This window comes from Rhinichthys klamathensis, unplaced genomic scaffold (genome assembly GCF_029890125.1).
Source record: "Rhinichthys klamathensis goyatoka isolate OS25496 unplaced genomic scaffold, OSU_Roscu_1.1 h1tg000520l_1, whole genome shotgun sequence".
In the NCBI taxonomy this organism is placed as follows: domain Eukaryota; kingdom Metazoa; phylum Chordata; class Actinopteri; order Cypriniformes; family Leuciscidae; genus Rhinichthys; species Rhinichthys klamathensis.
Window position 1 is genome coordinate 155024 of NW_026606999.1, and position 17793 is coordinate 172816.

The following is a 17793-nucleotide window of genomic DNA, read 5'->3' on the forward strand; positions in this document are numbered from 1 at the left end:
CAACTGGCACCTCTCATAGCTTACACTACCATTCAAGAAAAAAAAAATACTTTTAATGAAAAAGGATGCATTCAATTGGTCAAAAGGGACAGTAAAGACGTTTATAATGTTACAAAGTAATTATATTTTAAATAAATCTTATTCTTCTATTGATCGAAGTATCCTGAAATAAAATGAATTACGGTTTCCTCAAAACTGTTTTCAGCATTGATAATGATAAGAAATGTTTCTTGAGCTGAAAATCAGCATATTAGAATGATTTCTGAAGGATCATGTGACACTCAAGAGTAATGATGCTGAAAATTCTGCTTTGTCATCACAAGAATAAATTAAATTTTGAAATATAATAAAATAGATATTTATACAACTTGAATAGTTATTTTAAATTGTAATATTTCACAATATTATTGTTTTTACTGTATTTTTGATCAAATAAATGCTGTCTTGGTGAACAAGAGTCTTTCATTAACATTTAAAAATCTTAGCAAAACCCCAAACCTTTGAATGGTAGTGTATGTTACCTCACAAGACTGAATCGATCAGTTGAAAAATACTTCACTCAGAAATGAATCCGTTGTTTTTGTCTACGTGGTAAAGCACCAAGTCAGTGGGTTTGAAAGATAATTTCCTTCAAATGGATAAAACATTAACTGTTCTATTTAAGATGACATACCCTTCTAAAAGCCATTCACTCTGAAAGAGTATTTCGTGTAGATTAAGTACAAAGTGTATTGTACATAATTTGGGATGCAACTAGGATCAGTCAGCATGTAGTGCACTCAATATGTAAATCATAATGAGATTACTTACATCCAGATTTCCAATAGTTTTTACACAAAATGGCGTCTGATGCTTTTGCACACAAATAAGCGAATCAAGAGCAGAAGTCTTGTAATATTGCATATGCTCACCAATACGGATTCTTCTGTGAACTTTAAGAGCAGGTCTTTACCCAGTTTGCAGAATGTCTAGATAGAGCTGATGCTGCGCTAACCTCTCACACTGGAGAGCTAGCTGTACCTGAGTGCCGTCTGCACCTGTGAGGACCTGTCACGAGGATGGAAGTGTCAGGTGAAAATATAGATGGTGACGTAGGAAACACTTTTAGACTATGTTCTTGTAACTCAAATGGTCTTTTCAGGTCTTTACTGCCTAAGAGAGGCACAGAAATTATTCAGGGTCTGCAACTGAAACGCAATCAGCCACAGCTGCTGTGACAGCCAGAGGGAATGTGAGGAGGGTGAATATCTGTGCAATATAGCTGAATGTTATATAAAGCTTTCTGCAGTAGTTCTACCCATGTACGCAATGCAAATTTAGCAGTCAAAAGTGATCTTAAAAAAGTTTTACAAGTGATATTAAAAATGTGTTTCACTACTGCACATATATGTGGATTATCATGCCAAGGCTACTAAGAGAGGTAAATTGCAGAAGTATGTACTGCAAAATCTTTTTTTTTTTCTTGCAGTCTTCCAGTAAAAAATATCAAAACATCCATATAGCAAGCTAAACTTTTCCAGGATCAAAATTGTGCATGATAAAACAATGAGGTCTTATTTTAGTATTATTTATATACTATTATAGTATTTGTTCATTTTTAACAATTAATTTTTGTATTTTTATTTTGTGTGCTTTTGTCCATTTTATTATTTTTTATATTTCAGTTTTAGTAATTGTTGCACTTCAACTTAACCTTAATTATTTCAGTTAGATGACAAGACAACAAGTTTTTCGTCTAATATATATATATATATATATATATATATATATATATATATATATATATATATATACTGTATATATATATTTAAATTTCTTCTCCATTTCAATTACTGGAAACCATTTCAGTAACACTTTACTTAAAGCCTTTATTTATAATGCATTATAAAATTATTTTTAATGCATTAATTATGCCATGAAATTCACATTATAATGCATTGTATGATCTCATGAATAATTGTAACAGTTACATTATAATACACCTTTAGAAAGTATAATGCATTAAAACACAACAAACTACCAATTTCAGATGTAACAGGGTCTGTGTATATTGTAATGCATATTAACTTTGGTTACAATTATTTAGGAAAAGATATAATGCATTATAATGTACATTATGTACATCCCTTTATAATGCAGCATACATAAAGGCTATACATAAAGTAAAGTGTTACCACAATTTCTAATAGTTTTTGTTTGAGTTTTAGTCAACAATAACAACACTGAAAAGAACATAATCTAAAATTAAGTTTATTTATGGTAGAAACATGAAAAAAATAATAAAATAAAGTTATATTCTATTATTTTGCACAATTTTGTTTCTTGAGTAAGATTGTTTATATTTTTACTGGAAAACAAGATAAACACTGATTAGTTGGCAATTTGTGTGGCTTGATTACAAGAGTTCTATGGGATTTAGTACCAATTGGAGTGATAATCTAGTGCTTCACTCCTTCACACACAAGTACTGAAGGGGATGGAGAGGTAGTGACCATCTCCTGGTCAGCCAGCGGCCCTGTCAGCATCACCTCACCACAGATCAATCAGATCAATTCTCACAAACACAACACGGTTTGCATGTGAAAGGCCATGAATGTCAGTTGGTTCACTGCCTCAGTTCATTCATATGTTTTGTTAAGAGCATGGACTATTCTATGGTACTACCTAAAATTACAGGATGACATGAATTTGTACACTCTCACCTCTTTGTTATACATTACAAAAATGTCTGTCACATCCCCCATGTCATTTGGCACCTGTGTTATTTGCTTTCTTTTGTGAAACACAAAATGAGAGTATTCTGCAGAATGTTCAAGCTGCTCTTGAGTAAATGAATGTAGACAGTGACTGTCAATCTCGCAAAAGCATGAAGCACTTACATTTTATTTCTTCTCTCAAGCAACAGACCACACACAGTTCCACAGCTATCAGCTATCAAGTGTAACTTATTTAACATGTGTATTTATTGAGCAAGTAAGATATTAAACACTAACAGGTCTTTACTTTAATTATAAAAACAAAAACAAATAAAATAACACTTTAATTAGAACTAGGAACTAGAAATCCACTGCCTAATTTCAATATATATAAATATTTTACACACAATATTAAGTTGATGTAATGATCAACATTATTATGCCAGCAGAACTCAACAAAATAATGTTTGCCCCTCAAAAGGTTTAATTAAAACAATAAGTTAGAATTTGAACTTGCAACCATGCATTTATTTAAGTTGTGGTAACAGGTCCCCTGTGCACAAGTCATATGAACTCTCATGGTGTTTTTATGGAACTTTTGAGAGCTTTTTAGAGCTTGACAGCCCCTAGTCTGTCTTTCTTTGCCTCTTTTCTCCTTTTGTGTTACTCTAAAGAAAAGAAAATCATTTTGGGTTTGGAAGATAGAAGATATAAATCTTTTGTAACAACGTATATCTATTTACTGTCACTTTTGATCAATTTAATGCATCGTTACTGAATAAAAGCATTCATTTCTTCCCAAAAAAAGTGGGGGGGGAAATCTGACCCCAAACTTTTGAGCGGTAGTGTAATCATATCCATGCTGATATTCATGTGATATTGCTTAAACATGAAAAATGAAACTAGCCGGAGGGGAAAACACACATAGTACTGTCTCTCCTCGGCTCAACTGCAGTTCTCTTTCAGGGGCAGACCACAGGCCGTCTGTAATCTTCACACCTCCAGTCCTGTCCTCACTCTTCCCCCTGAAGCGTCACATCATGGCTATGATGTACCATGCTCTGTTGAGAGACCCACTGTTCCCATGGCATGCATTTACTGTCTCCTCATGACTGCGTGTGATGTGTATGTGTGTGTGTGTGCATACGTGTGAGCCGCCATTCTCACACACTGAGGTAATGTGCATCTCTTCATCTCACAGGCAAACCCTCCCCCCATCATTGTGAACGCAGACTCACTGGATGCAGGCCCTTATGTAAGTATCTGCTTCATGCTCTCAGCACCTCCAGTAGCGCCTGCCTGCCTGACTGCCTGCCACGTGGAATTATCCCCCTCATCCCGGCCAAACCTTTCCTGTTGTACATGAGATAATAACAATAAAAATATGCAGAGATTAAACCACAGCAGATGTGGCTTTAATGCCGAGTGCAATTATTATTTAGCCGTTATAATGAGTAGTCTTTGACTGTGTTTATCAGCCCTATGCCTTGTACATGATTCATACCTCTCATTTTTATTGCGCTTTACAGCGATTCTGCTTTTTACATAATTAATGATCGTTGTGACCTTCTTGTGTTGTTAACATTACTTCATGCCTAATGATTCCGTTTATGAGTCTATGTTAAACAATTTTTCTTCCGTCTATTACAGGTGAACGGGAGTGATGGCATGTACAAATATGAAGAAATCATTCTGGAGAGGGTAAATATCATTCAGCTGTTTTAAATGTCTGTTATTTTAGGGCGTCTTGTAAAACTTGCCAATATTCTCCTCCACCAATGCTTCCTATGAGGACCTAGACACTAGATGGCAGTAAATGTTGAGCTACGTAAATGCCTGCAATTGAACTTCAGGCAATTCAATTTACAGCTGTGGTACATTATCAAAACTGATCATCACCTCAGTTTCTGTCAATACTAGAACAGTTGTCAATACTTTAGAAACACAAATAATGGTCAATCCTGATGAAAATCTATAGATGTATTATTAAATTCTTTGTAGATTACCATTAAATCAGTAGGTTTAAATGAGAGTTGAATTAAATGTATTGATATAAAGGAAAACAGATGATAATGCAAATTATTACAGTATGAACAGCAGTAACTTTAAATGAATGTCCTGTGTAGATCAAACACTTATTAGGTGTAGTACAAACGTTACATTATTATTCTCATTATTCTTAAATCAGTTGAGAATAATACTTGATAATTTGAAAACACTGCATTTTGATTATATTTACGGACTACTAAAAGAGTTAATGTACCACTTGTGATAATACCATGCAATTTATCTAAGTACAGGTGCTGGTCTTATCTACAAAGAATTATCATATGAACTATCATGGTTTTAACATTGCAAAGTCTTTTCATACTTCAAGTTTGTTCAATGCAAATGAATCTAAATCTATCTGCAAAGGCCATTCATTAAACAGCAGTGGATGTTGGATTTGGGTGCATCTCTGAGCTTTCAGCATAATTGTAGGGCTGTTCTGTAAGTGCCATTTCTGTACGCTGAGGCCTAAATAAACTATGTTAAGATCTCACATGTTAAAAGGTCTGCGGGTGTGAACGCTTCTTTAGTTGGAGGCTCACTGGGATGTCTTAGCTCCACTCGCTACTAATTTGCTCCGACCGTCGCTCATTAATTATAGAAAATAATAAAGTGAAATCTTTTCTCAGCTGTCTGCTTCAGGGCCTGTCTTTTGAGATGTGACTTTCAGACAGACCTGTCTGTCTCAGCTTTTTGGCACTGGAATGAAAACAGCAGTGTAAGAGGTGATGAAGTATGGAGGGAGAAATGGGCGGAAGCGGATACAATTTTTGGATTCTTGAAATGCGCACCACAAATTCCTATATTTAGCAGCATAAAACTGTCCATGCCTTGCTGGTGTTTACAAAGTGTTGAGAGCCAGGTGTCTTCCGAAAAGCAGATGCAAACGTTATCCACAAATCTTTGGGAAACGTCTGCATTTCCTCATCTATAATATTCTACTCATGTATGTCATTAATAGGGCAACTCTGGCCTTGGGTTCAGCATTGCTGGAGGTGTGGATAATCCACACATTCCTGATGATCCAGGAATCTTCATCACAAAGATCATCCCAGGAGGTGCCGCTGCCATGGATGGGAGACTAGGGTGAGTGATCTGTCTCTCAGGGTCTAATATTCATTTTGTGCAACTCTTGCTCTGTTCCCAAAACCAAGTGAGCTTACTGCATAGGCAGTATTTTCAGGCATCATAGGCAGGCCCCCCTTCCATAGGATGTTCTAAAAGTTAGACATCTTAATTATGTTGTCTAGTTTAGCCAAATTCTAAGGCAGCATCGCATGTATCCTTTTTTGTGACCGCACCTTATGTTGAGTGTTCCAAATTGGGCGGTTATCATTAGGATGATCTCTAAGAAGGAATCTGGCCAGTTTACTTGGTTTTGGAACAAAGTCTCTCTCTCTCTCTCTCTCTCTCTCTATATATATATATATATATATATATATATATATAAAACGTTATAAATTCATTACTTCATTGATCATGTTATTGCTGTGTTGACTTTGTATCTCTTCTTGTGTCTAAGGGTAAATGATTGTGTTCTGCGCGTGAATGATGTGGACGTGTCAGAGGTTGTGCACAGCAAGGCAGTGGAGGCTTTGAAGGAGGCCGGCCCAGTGGTCAGGTTGCTGGTACGCAGAAGACAGGCTCCTCCAGAGACCATTTTGGAGGTCAACCTACTCAAAGGGCCTAAAGGTTAGAGGTGCTAAATGTGCACCTAAATACATTTGAGATACACACAATAGAAATGGCTGTTATGCACGATATCGCTTTTATAGCAGTTCTGAATTATTTTGAACTTGTGTCGAATTCATAAAGTTAACATAATTGTCAAAATTGCCCTTATTTACAAAATGCATCAGGGCACATTTTTAATTTTTTTTCTCATTGAATTCCCTGTTTCTCTTGAAAATATGCCACATTAAGTGGCAGGTTTAGAGTGTCATTTCATGTTGACTTCCAAATTCCTGATTAAAATTTAACTCCATTCCATTCATTCAAGGTCTTGGCTTCAGTATTGCTGGAGGTATAGGCAACCAGCACATCCCGGGTGACAACAGTATCTACATCACAAAGATCATCGAGGGTGGGGCGGCACAGAAAGATGGACGTCTGCAGACAGGCGATCGCCTACTAGCTGTAAGATTTCACCTGCACACATGCACCTGTGTACTTCACTATATGTAGCGCCAACACATAGGCAACCTGGTTTTATGCATTGGAAGTTCATTGCATATCTTTGCAGGACCTTTTTTCCAGTGAATTTCTATATTTCTTTCAAAGACCACAGACACTGTTGTAGGCTATTATGTCGTATTATAGACAATATTTCTCATGTGTGAAGGTATATGGGCCACCGTGTGATTGATGTGAAGCTGAGCGCAAACTCAAACGAGGACACATCTGTGATAAAGAGAAACACTTGCATGGCACACAATTGTCAGGAACTGAGCAAGCTTTGACATGGTCATAAATGCCATAATTAAAAGGCTATGCATAAATCACGGCAGCCATAACTGCAGACATGTAAATATGCCTTTTCTTCCCTTTCTTTTTTTGATTCAGTCAGGGAGCTTGATTTCTTGGACAGAGTGCCTAGAGTTGGTCAAATTTTAATTATCTCTGTCAAGTCTGTGATCACCAGCTGCACTGTTGCTTTTTGTGTGTGCAAAGTTATAATGTGACAAAGTGACAAAGTAATAACAAAGTTATAAGTTATTACAAACTAGATTTGATACTGCATCTGATAATAGTGTGTATCCATACATTTTTTGGGGGGATGGTGTATTACAAGAATGTAGACGAAAATGTTACCTATCATCTTGGTATCGGTAGCTGGAAAGTTAAATGTATTATTAAAAACTACATTAGCAGAAGTTGTATCACTTTTTGCATTTAATTTATAATTTATAAACTTCCTTTCATTCAAATTAGAATTTGGATTCCTGTTTACAGTTAACTCCTCTCTGGTCACAAATTGCTCCAAGTTTTGCGGCATTTTCACATTTTTATTTAAATCTTTTCACTCTCTAAATAATTCAAATTTAAAATTGAATTCATTATTTTTAAGTTATTATTTTATTTATGTATGCTGCTTGGATTTATTGTGGGTTATTTAACAGTGATAGTTATTTGCAGAGGTGTAATAAAGAAAAAAAACTCCTCGATGGTCATACGACTGAAATTTGACCAATCCGTTGGCGTCTATTGACCAGTGAGTATTTCAGGGAGGCAGTTGTGAGTCCAATTCGCTATATACTCACATTTCAAACAGACTTGACTCCTTCCACTCCCTTAGAACAAATTGGACACATTTCTATCTGTGAAGCACTTAGTTTTCTGTAGTGTGTAGGTGCCCTAAAGCTTACAAAGGAAAAAGCACTGCGCCTTTCCAGCTACCCCACCCTCTCGTCCTTCCTTTTGTGACCGGACGGCTGAGAGCTAGAGAATTGAGCATCGTCGTCGATTGTTGGGCCATCCAGCCTCCGCTCCAGTCACTTCCTTCCCACATCTTCAAATGTGCTGTCGTGAACATTCTGAGTCACGCTTCAGAGACCAGCCGATGTAACATGCGTGTGTGTGTCTGCCTTCGCAGGTGAATAACATTATACTTCAGGATGTACGTCATGAGGAGGCTGTGGCCGCCCTGAAGAATACTTCAGACATGGTCTATCTGAAAGTGGCCAAGCCAGGACCAGTACATCTCAACGACATGTACGCCCCACCAGACTACTCAAGCAGTACGTACCTTCTTTTGCTGATCTCCATCAATCTTATGCCCTTACTACCTCAAAAACATTCCTAAACTGTTTATTTTATAGCCCAAGCACATGACTTTTCAGACTACATTGATAAACGTGAAAATGACTTTGCTGTTAGGGCAATTCAAACATAACCTACATCCCTATCTGCTTTTATCTGTAACCCTGTAATGAAACCGAGTGGTGCAGAGCCTGTGAGTGCTGTGGAGTTTTGTAACAGCACTGTGGTGTAGCAGTGGGCGCTGTTTTCAGACACCCACACACACTGCACTGCTGCTCCCATCAGAACACTGATTCCTCCCTCCCACTGAGAGACGAGGCTTTCACACAATCCACCTGCACAATTGCACACACAGCGGCCAAAATTACTACTAACGGCGGCTGAATATCTCTTTTTGGCCATGAAAAATATTTTGTTTTTCAATTGAATAGCAATTACAATGAGATTATTTAGCTGTTTTTTACTTCCATATTCATGTCATATACGAGATGAGCCAGTCTCTCAATAAAAGTCTCTCAACGAAAGTGCAACTATAAAACTGTAGATCAGTCAGTCATTTTTGATGGTGTAATCCAGGAATATTGCACATACAGTGCCCTCCAAAAGGCAAAGTGCGATTATGGACAATATCAGCATGAATCCTTATCCTTATAATTTGCAATTAAAACCAGCAATAATGATTTTCTTTTTTATTAGAAAATAAAAGACACACTACCGTTCAAAAGGTTGAGGTTATTAGTGTTTTTTTAATAGAAATAAATAATATGTTTATTCAGTAAAGACATAAAATTAAAAAGTGACAGTAAAAACATTTACTGTATATTTTGGCAAAATATTTTTATTTCAAATAAATGCTTTTCTTTTGAACTCTCCATACATTAAAGAATCCTGAGAAAAAGTGTATCACACTTTCCAGAAAAATATTAAGCAGCACAACTGTTTTGAACATTGATAATAATAAGAAATGTTTCTTGCGCACCAAATCATCATATTATAAGGATTTCTGAAGGATCATGTGACACTGAAGACTGGAGTAATGATGCTGAAAATTCAGCTTTGCCATCACAGGAATAAATTACATTTTAAACTACTTTGAAATTGAAAACAGTTCAATTGTAATAATATTTTACAATATTATTGTTTTACTGTATATTTGATCAAATAAATACAGCTTTGATAATCATAAGAGACTTCTTTTAAAAACATTTAAAAAAATCTTATCCAACCCCAAAATTTTGAATGGTTGTATATATGCACATCATAACCAGGCATGATTTTTATGATAACTACCGGTAGATTAAATTTGGCCCAGGCCTCATAGTTTGTGTTGTCCCTTAACTACAATCACAAAATAAGGATTTATGTTTATAATGTTCAAAAACCTAGTCAAATTATCCTTTTTACAAATTGATTTAAACTAGGTTCTGCACACACATCTTAGAGATAAACCGGTCCTCTGTAGTTACCTGGTGAAATCATCTGCCTTTTTTCCCTTTATTGGTCTCGGCCTCCCTCCAGCCTTTCCCACCATGGTGGACAACCACGTTGGACACAACTCCAGCATGGCTTACATGGGGGGCATGGAGCCTAAACCAGTGTACCAGCCACCCCAGGTCACCCCCTCGAGGTACTCGCCAGTCCCACGGCACATGCTGGGGGAGGAGGACTTTACCAGGTCAGAGTCAAGAATTTAATCATCTATTCACTTACGGTCACTCACTTCTTCACTCCAGGGTTCCCACGGCCATGAAAAATTTGGAAATATCAGGGAATTTTAACATTTCCAGCCCTGGAAAAGTCACCCAAAGAAAAATTTCTACAGCTCTAAAATATATATCTTGAAATTGTGAATGCAATTTTAATAATACAAATGGTACATAATCAAAATTTCCTGCAAAGTAACTGAACAAATCATGAAAATGTATTGGTCAAAAAGTGTGGGAACCCTGTCACTCACTCAGATGTCACTTTTCAAGAGCACTCATGCACAATTGACGAAAAGCAACACTTGCATGTCCATATAAATATATTTTTGATTAGAGGTGTACTTTGTTTTACCACAATCTGTGCTACAGTTCTTCAGCTTTAGTTGTTTAATTTCTTTTTGGCAATACTGTTCACATTTTATGATGTAACTGGGAAAAGATAGAACAAAAAAAAAAGATTTTAAGTAGGTGTCGAGTGTGGGCTGAAGAACGTCTACGAGGTGTCTTATGCCTCTCTGTGGTGGTGTGTTTGTGAACATTGCTTTAACGCAACATGACTGGTTGAATAAAGTCTCCAACACAATTCCCAACATGGCAAACAAACACTCTGGATATAAGAAATGCTTCTGGCATGGGGTCAAATGTCTTGAAGTTACGGCCACTGTTGCCTGGACATGAGATGTGTTTTACCTCTCTGAGCATGGACTCCCTGGAGCCTGTGAGTCAGCCCGGGCCCCAGAGCTGACTCGTCCCTCTCTAGCCATCCAGCTGAAGGCATCCTCACTTCTGCATGTGTGTGTGTGTTTGTCTCCGTCTGTGTGCATGTGTATGTGTCTTCATACAGTATGTCTCAGTGTCTGCTGTCTCTGTGTGTCTGAAAGCGCCCCGTTTACTGTGTGATTTCTGTACCTCCAATAGGGGCGAGCCCATTTACAGTGCCATCCACAAACCTCATGGGGACACCAGCCCTCCCTCCCCCCATCTGTGCAGCAGGGGGTCTGGGGATGTGGGTTGCAGCCCCGCCCCACCTGCTCTGTGTCAAAGCCTGGTCCCGTACACCGGCAGGTACTAACCACTGCTTCTCGCTCTGCCTGGCTTAGCATAGCATAGCCTAGTAGTTAACCTAATAACCCCCCCACCGCACGGCCACCAGCCTTCCCCCTACCTCAGCCCAACCTGCAGTGTGGCACAGGTAAGGTCTTGAGACGATATAGCTCCCTGCCTCGGGCCGTTTACTCCTCTGCAGTGTTGAAGAGATGCCATGCTTTTTTAGCCTGTGGTATTAAACTCCTTAAGGCCTGTTCACACCAACAGGAAGGTTTGGCACAAAGAAATTGGTCCAATTTTCAAATGTGATTTGTCTGTTCATACCCGGGCTGAATGAAAATGTACATTCATTCTCTGACTGTCGGTGGCGCTTTTAGAAAGCAGGAATTTTCTGGTTACTCCGGGACACAAAGCATTAAGAAACTTTATGTTTCTGATACCCTCGTCATGGAAAAGAAAGTAAATCAAACGGTATTTACTTGTTTTTTGTATTCACTGTGGTGTTTGTCAAACAATAAGTGCACAGAGATTCTTCCTCAGCTATTCATTGTTACTTTGCAAAATACTCTGTTTGTGAGCGCCACAATGCTAGGACAAAGATCACTTTCCTTTTCTTCCATGTCATACTCACTTTTTTCACAAATATATGACTTGATCTGAAGAAGGACAGATGCAGGTATTTGCACGCGCTCAGTCGGTCTCTCTCCCTCTCTCTCTCTCACTCATTGTCTGTTTAGGCTTGTTTAGTGCAAATCTACAGAGCCTCTGTGCAAATCACAATGGTACACAGAAAAGAATACATTCTTCACTTTTGTTATCATTATTAACTTATTTAACATTCAATACACATGCATGAAGTGTAAAACAAGAAGGGCATAGTCTTATGAAAAAAGAAAATAACATGGCTTGTCAGTATCGCGGTATTACAATATTGCGATTATCGCGACAGCCCTACCAAGTTGTTGTTTTATGTATCAGCAGCGGCTCTGGGCATGTGATCAAAAGTGTGAATCCTGGCGGTTGGCCAATTTTATTCACAGTGGGATGGAAAAGAGACGTCATTGACAACATGCGAATATTCGTGTTGGTCTGATCAGGTGCATTAACAGCTGCTCATTCAAATTAAAATCTCACAGAATTTCGAACCAAATATTTGTCTTGCTGTGAACAGGCCTTTAAGCACCTTTAGAGTCAATTGAGTCACAAATGTTTAGGACAGACTGTTTAGGTATAGTTTTAGGGATATTGACATTTCTGTCATCATTTACTCGCCTCATGTCATCTGAAACCTGAATGAAACATAAAAAGTATTTTTGAAAGTCTCCATACAAAGACATTAAATGGTGTCCAATGTTGTTTGTACCCAAATGATTTTCAAAAAAAAGAAAAAAAAGTCATACATGTGAGTAAATTATGGCAGAATTTTCATTTACGTAATGGACTTGAATCTTGCACAACCTACAGTAAATAGTTAAAGACATTTTAATCAAAACGGTAAAGCTGATTTCATAATAGTTAACCATTTAGTAAATCTACAATAAGGTGATAAATAATACCACTAATTATGTTTTGTAAGTTTGATGTATCATCCCATACTGATGCCATCTTCTCTTTTTTTCCTTTTGTTTGACTTTTTTGTTGTTGAAACTTTGAAAATTATGTTAAAATATACTGAAGAAGCCTGCAGCCTTTAGCTTTAGCTTTACCAAATGGTAAAGCTAAAGCTTTACCATTTGTAAACCCCCCCCCCCCCCCCCCCCCAATTCACAGTTTAAAACTAAGCCATCATCCTTTACCAACCCATATAATGTCCTGGTATTTTGTGTGCTCTCTGAAGCAGTCTTAGTCTGAGTGATGTACTGTGACTGGCTGTCTGGGATGGGTATAATCTACTTTATGTACCACTATGTGTCAGTGATTGTTGCTTAATTTTCATATACTCACTGTACAGGCTCTACAGTCTAAGGCTAATTTTTCAATTCTTTTTCAATAACCCTCACTCTACATATTAACCTTTAGCACATAACTAGTCAACATATTATCATGACATGATGATACCTTGTGCAGTTTATTGAAGAGTGTGTGCTATTAGAAGTTGGACTTACAATGTTCGGCAGGTAGAATCCATAGACTTACATTGAAAGACTGGAGCTATATCTAGAGACCATCAGAAACTATTTTGTTTGCCTTTGGCCAGTAAGCAATCACCCAGAACTCCCTAGCAACATCCTAGCAAACACATAGCAACATCCTGACAACCTAAACACTCTAGCAACTGCATAGCAATGCCCTGCCCTTTTGCATGTGCTAGTACCACACACATTTTATTCAGAAATTAGACAATATGAAGAGTTTTTGTTTAATTTGTATACAGAGCTATTCTTCCACATGGTGCCCACAAGTGTGTGTGTGTGTGTGTGTGTGTGTGTGTGTGTGTGTGTGTGTGATCATGTATGTAGTTTAACAATACTGACCTCCCACCTTTTGAAGTCTTGTACATGTATGTTTATACCGTAGTATATGTTCATCAGTTTGTATACTAGCATTGCATAGGTGTGACAGAGACTGGAGCGGTCACCCAAAGATTTATTATTCTCCAAACACATAAATACACACTCATGGAACCTTCCAACACAGGAATGTTTTGGCTTCTGTTGCAGTTATGTAAATATAAACAGTAGGACCTGCTCTTACCATAAATGTATAGGGAAGCGAGAGGTCGATTCTGCAGTCAGACTACAAATGAGTAGTGGCGCACATTCCTGAAGCTGTCATGATTCATTTGAATGGGGGAAAGCAGGCCACAAACACACACACACAAGCACACACACACACACACACACACACACACACACACACACACACACACACACACACACACACACACACACACACACACACACACACACACACACACACACACACACACACACACACACAGTGTGTGCCAATGCCCATCACACACATAGATACACATAGACAGTCTGTTATAATGTGCTGACATGAACACACACTCCCTTTGACACGTAGCCCAAACACACACACACACACACACACACACAAACCTACACAGGGCTACACCTACCAAAGTACATAAATAGAGTTATATTATCCCACTTTGCACTTCACTGTCCCCAAACTAAGCTGTCAAAGTAAGTCTGAACCTTATCACAATCACCCTGGAGGTCTCCCTAGAGGCTAATAAAAGTTGTTTACAGGCACATATACTTTGTGTTGGTGTACAGTGACAGTTCACTCCTGGAGGACTCTGCCAGTGTGTGTGTGTATATGACTGAGTCACAGGAGAGACTCTGATAGGCCCTCTGCCCATCTGTGCTTCCCCCACACTAGCACGGCAGTCACAGACACATTTAGATCCCTCCATCTGACCCAGTACACACTAACGGCCCCCTGGCTTCTTTACCAGCTGAATACATTATGGAGATTCGGGAGAGATCTCCCACCCACCCTTCGGATTGCATAATCGGCCGTGCCACCAATCGAACAGGCTAATGACAATCTGCTCGCACACTCAGGTTCACAAATGATGGACACACTTTTAGATACAAACCCAGACAGAGATGTGTATAATCACACAAATCTTTTAAATAGTTCAGGCCATTCGTGACCATGTTTGATTATGGTTTTCAAAAATGGCTTCCTTGCATGACTCATGGAGTTTGTTTTTCCATTCAGTGCATTACGTCACTTGTAATTCAGACTGCCACGTACACAACTGTAGGGGGAATAATAATAAATATTATATATATATTTAAGTATTTTGTAACTTGTGTTGAAAAGCTGTGCATTGCAGATGTATCTAGTTATGGTTGATGTTTCAAACTAAAAAAGGATATATAAATTAAATATCCACTGAAACTTAATACATAGAAAAATCATGAATTATGTTCACCAAGGGGCAAAAGGTTTTATGGCAAGATTTTTTGTGAAGCGGGGTAACATGCATGGGAATATTCACCAGTTTCATGCTGAACACATAATGTTCTCTCCTTAATATATAACTACAGTTCTAATGTTTGGGTTCGGTAAGATTTTTTTTTTTTTTTTTTTTTTTTTTTTGAAGATATTAATACTTTGCATTTAATTGATCTAAAGTGACAGTAAAAACATTTATAATGTTACCAAAAATTTCTATTTCAAATAAATGCTGTTCTTTTTATCTTTCTATTTTTGAAAGAATCCTGAAAGAAAATGTATCATGGTTTGCATTAACATATTAAGCAGCACAACTGTTTTCAACATTGATAATAATAAGAAATGTTTCTTGAGCAGCAAATCAGCATATTAGAATGATTTCTAAAGTATCATGACACTGAAGACTGGAGTAATGATGCTGAAAATTCAGCTTTGTCATCACAAGAATAAATTACATTTTGAAATATATTACAATAGAAAACAGCTATTTTAAACTGTAATAAAATGTCGCAATATATTTTATAAAGTGAATGCAGCCTTGGTGAGCATAAGAGACTTTGTTTCAAAAACATTTTAAAAAAAATGTATCAACCCCAAACTTTTGAACGGTAGTGTATAAACAAGTGTGCATCATGTCAACACTAAAGGACTGAAGAATCAAAATCAGATGTACACCCCATTGAGTAACTGCTTGTATTTCCCAGTACAATTGACAATTCAGAATCTAAATCTTAACATAATTGTCAATAAAGCAACACGATAAGTCTAGTCACTCATTTGTCATTAATTTTAGTTTATACTGTGCAAATAATGCAGTATAGAATATAATTGAAGCTGGTACTTTTTGGCAGCTTTACTCAGTGACGCACCTGATTGTAAACTGTTGACACACTTGGTTTATTCTTAGCTGCTTGGAGAGGCTGGAAATATCTTGAACGTCTCTTGGCGTGAAGTCAAATGAGACTGAAGAAGTGTGTTCTGAGGAAGAGATTGGTGGTTTTCAACCAGAGCTTTGAAAGCATTCAGAGAAAGAGGAAGACAGAGCAGCCCACAGTAGCCATGAAAGCCATATAGATGTGGAATTGCAATTTGAACAAATTAAAAAAGTAGAATTAATTAAATGAATTAAAACTGAAAAGAAAAAGCAATGTTTGTGAAGACAAAAAAAAGCATAAATCTTTAATTAAACTGTAGTAATTTCCTCTTCCTCGGAAACAACTTTCCTTGTCCCCTGACATCACTTAGGCCACGTGGGCTATTGCATAATTTTAGCCAATGAAATAGCTACTTAGCCATTGTTTTACATTCAAATACATCTACTGTATTATCGCGGCCACTTTTCATGATCCAATCAATTTATAATCGATAAAATCAAAATCGAGGATGTGTTATTGTGGTGGACAGCAGTTCATGTGGCTGGGTAAGAGTTAAGTCTTTCTCTGTTCCTGCAGAGGTGACGCGCGACAGGCGATGTGGTGCTGTTTCCCATCACTCCCCTTTCACTTTGACAAAGCACACATATACACATATGGCACTTCACAGCCTGTCTGGAGCGAGATACAGAGTCCTGGGGAAAATATTCTTCATATCCCTGCCTGGTAGCTAGCGGCAGGCACCATGTTCACAGTTAACATCTCGTCTTCATTGCCAATGGTAAAAGTCAATGTAGAGAGACGAGGTAGGACAAGCATCACCCTCATGAACAGGTACAGTAGGTCCAGGTAATGGTTTGAGTGAGTGAGTGACTGCTGGCATCTGATAACTGCTTTATCTTTTCGTGTGCAAGGGCACCATGAATTGTATAGCTATGCAATAGCAACATTTGCTGTTCGTTTCTTTAATTTGCTTTGGTACTATTTTAATAAAATCTATATTTTAAATAAATTCCTAGTACTAATCTCCCATTGATCTTTTTCAAAATCACCATATATTGACTTGATTTAGAACAAAACTGTATTTTCTCCAGATCTAATAAGTGTTTGACCTTGGCATTAAAAGTAATTGCCTTTAATTAATTAAATTAACAAAGTAATTTTCATATGCTTCTGTTTTCATTTATTTTAATACTTCTGATTATCATCAAACTGATCGTAATGTTTAACCAACAAAGGATTTGATATCAGGGTGCCATTCAGAAATGAATTTAATTTAATTTAAATTAGCAAACAGGTTGTGGAATTGCAATTTGAACAAATAAAAAAAGTAGAATTAATTAAATGAATTAAAACTCAAAAGGAAAAGCAATGTTTGTGAAGACAAAAAAGCATAAATGTTTGAATGTGGTCAGGGTTTGAAGCCCTGACCAGGTTGGTAGAACAGTTCATTTCCCAGAACCATATTGTCTATGTTGAATATCTTTGAATTGCAATTAATCCGGTCATTTCAATTAAACTTTCTGTGGAAATTCAACTTCTTGAAATAAAAGGGAACACATTTTTCAATTCTTAATTATGCACAACCCTGTCTGGTATATCTATAGAGTTTTAAGAGATTAATCAACCACAATTGTTAAGCATACATGTTCAAAATGAGTGTGTGTGAGCTTTTGCAATTTGTCACTTAGAGCAGAATAGACTGCAAAAGAGAGGAACTAATAAATA

At 37.3% G+C, this 17793-nt stretch overlaps 1 protein-coding gene across 6 annotated transcripts in view; it reads left to right on the forward strand.

Annotated features, from left to right (window-relative positions):
* The window catches only part of LOC130072985 (disks large homolog 3-like), an 88345-nt gene that overhangs the window by 60897 nt on the left and 9655 nt on the right, over positions 1-17793 (forward strand). For 2 of the 6 annotated variants that reach the window (XM_056238335.1, XM_056238334.1), the window contains 8 exons: positions 3898-3951; positions 4347-4397; positions 5707-5831; positions 6268-6437; positions 6745-6881; positions 8338-8482; positions 10023-10179; positions 11129-11275. In XM_056238335.1, coding sequence (XP_056094310.1) covers positions 3898-3951; positions 4347-4397; positions 5707-5831; positions 6268-6437; positions 6745-6881; positions 8338-8482; positions 10023-10179; positions 11129-11275 — 986 coding nt within the window. The remainder of the gene's footprint in view (positions 1-3897; positions 3952-4346; positions 4398-5706; positions 5832-6267; positions 6438-6744; positions 6882-8337; positions 8483-10022; positions 10180-11128; positions 11276-17793) is intronic. The other 4 variants (XM_056238340.1, XM_056238337.1, XM_056238336.1 and 1 more) reach the window with 3 other exon arrangements.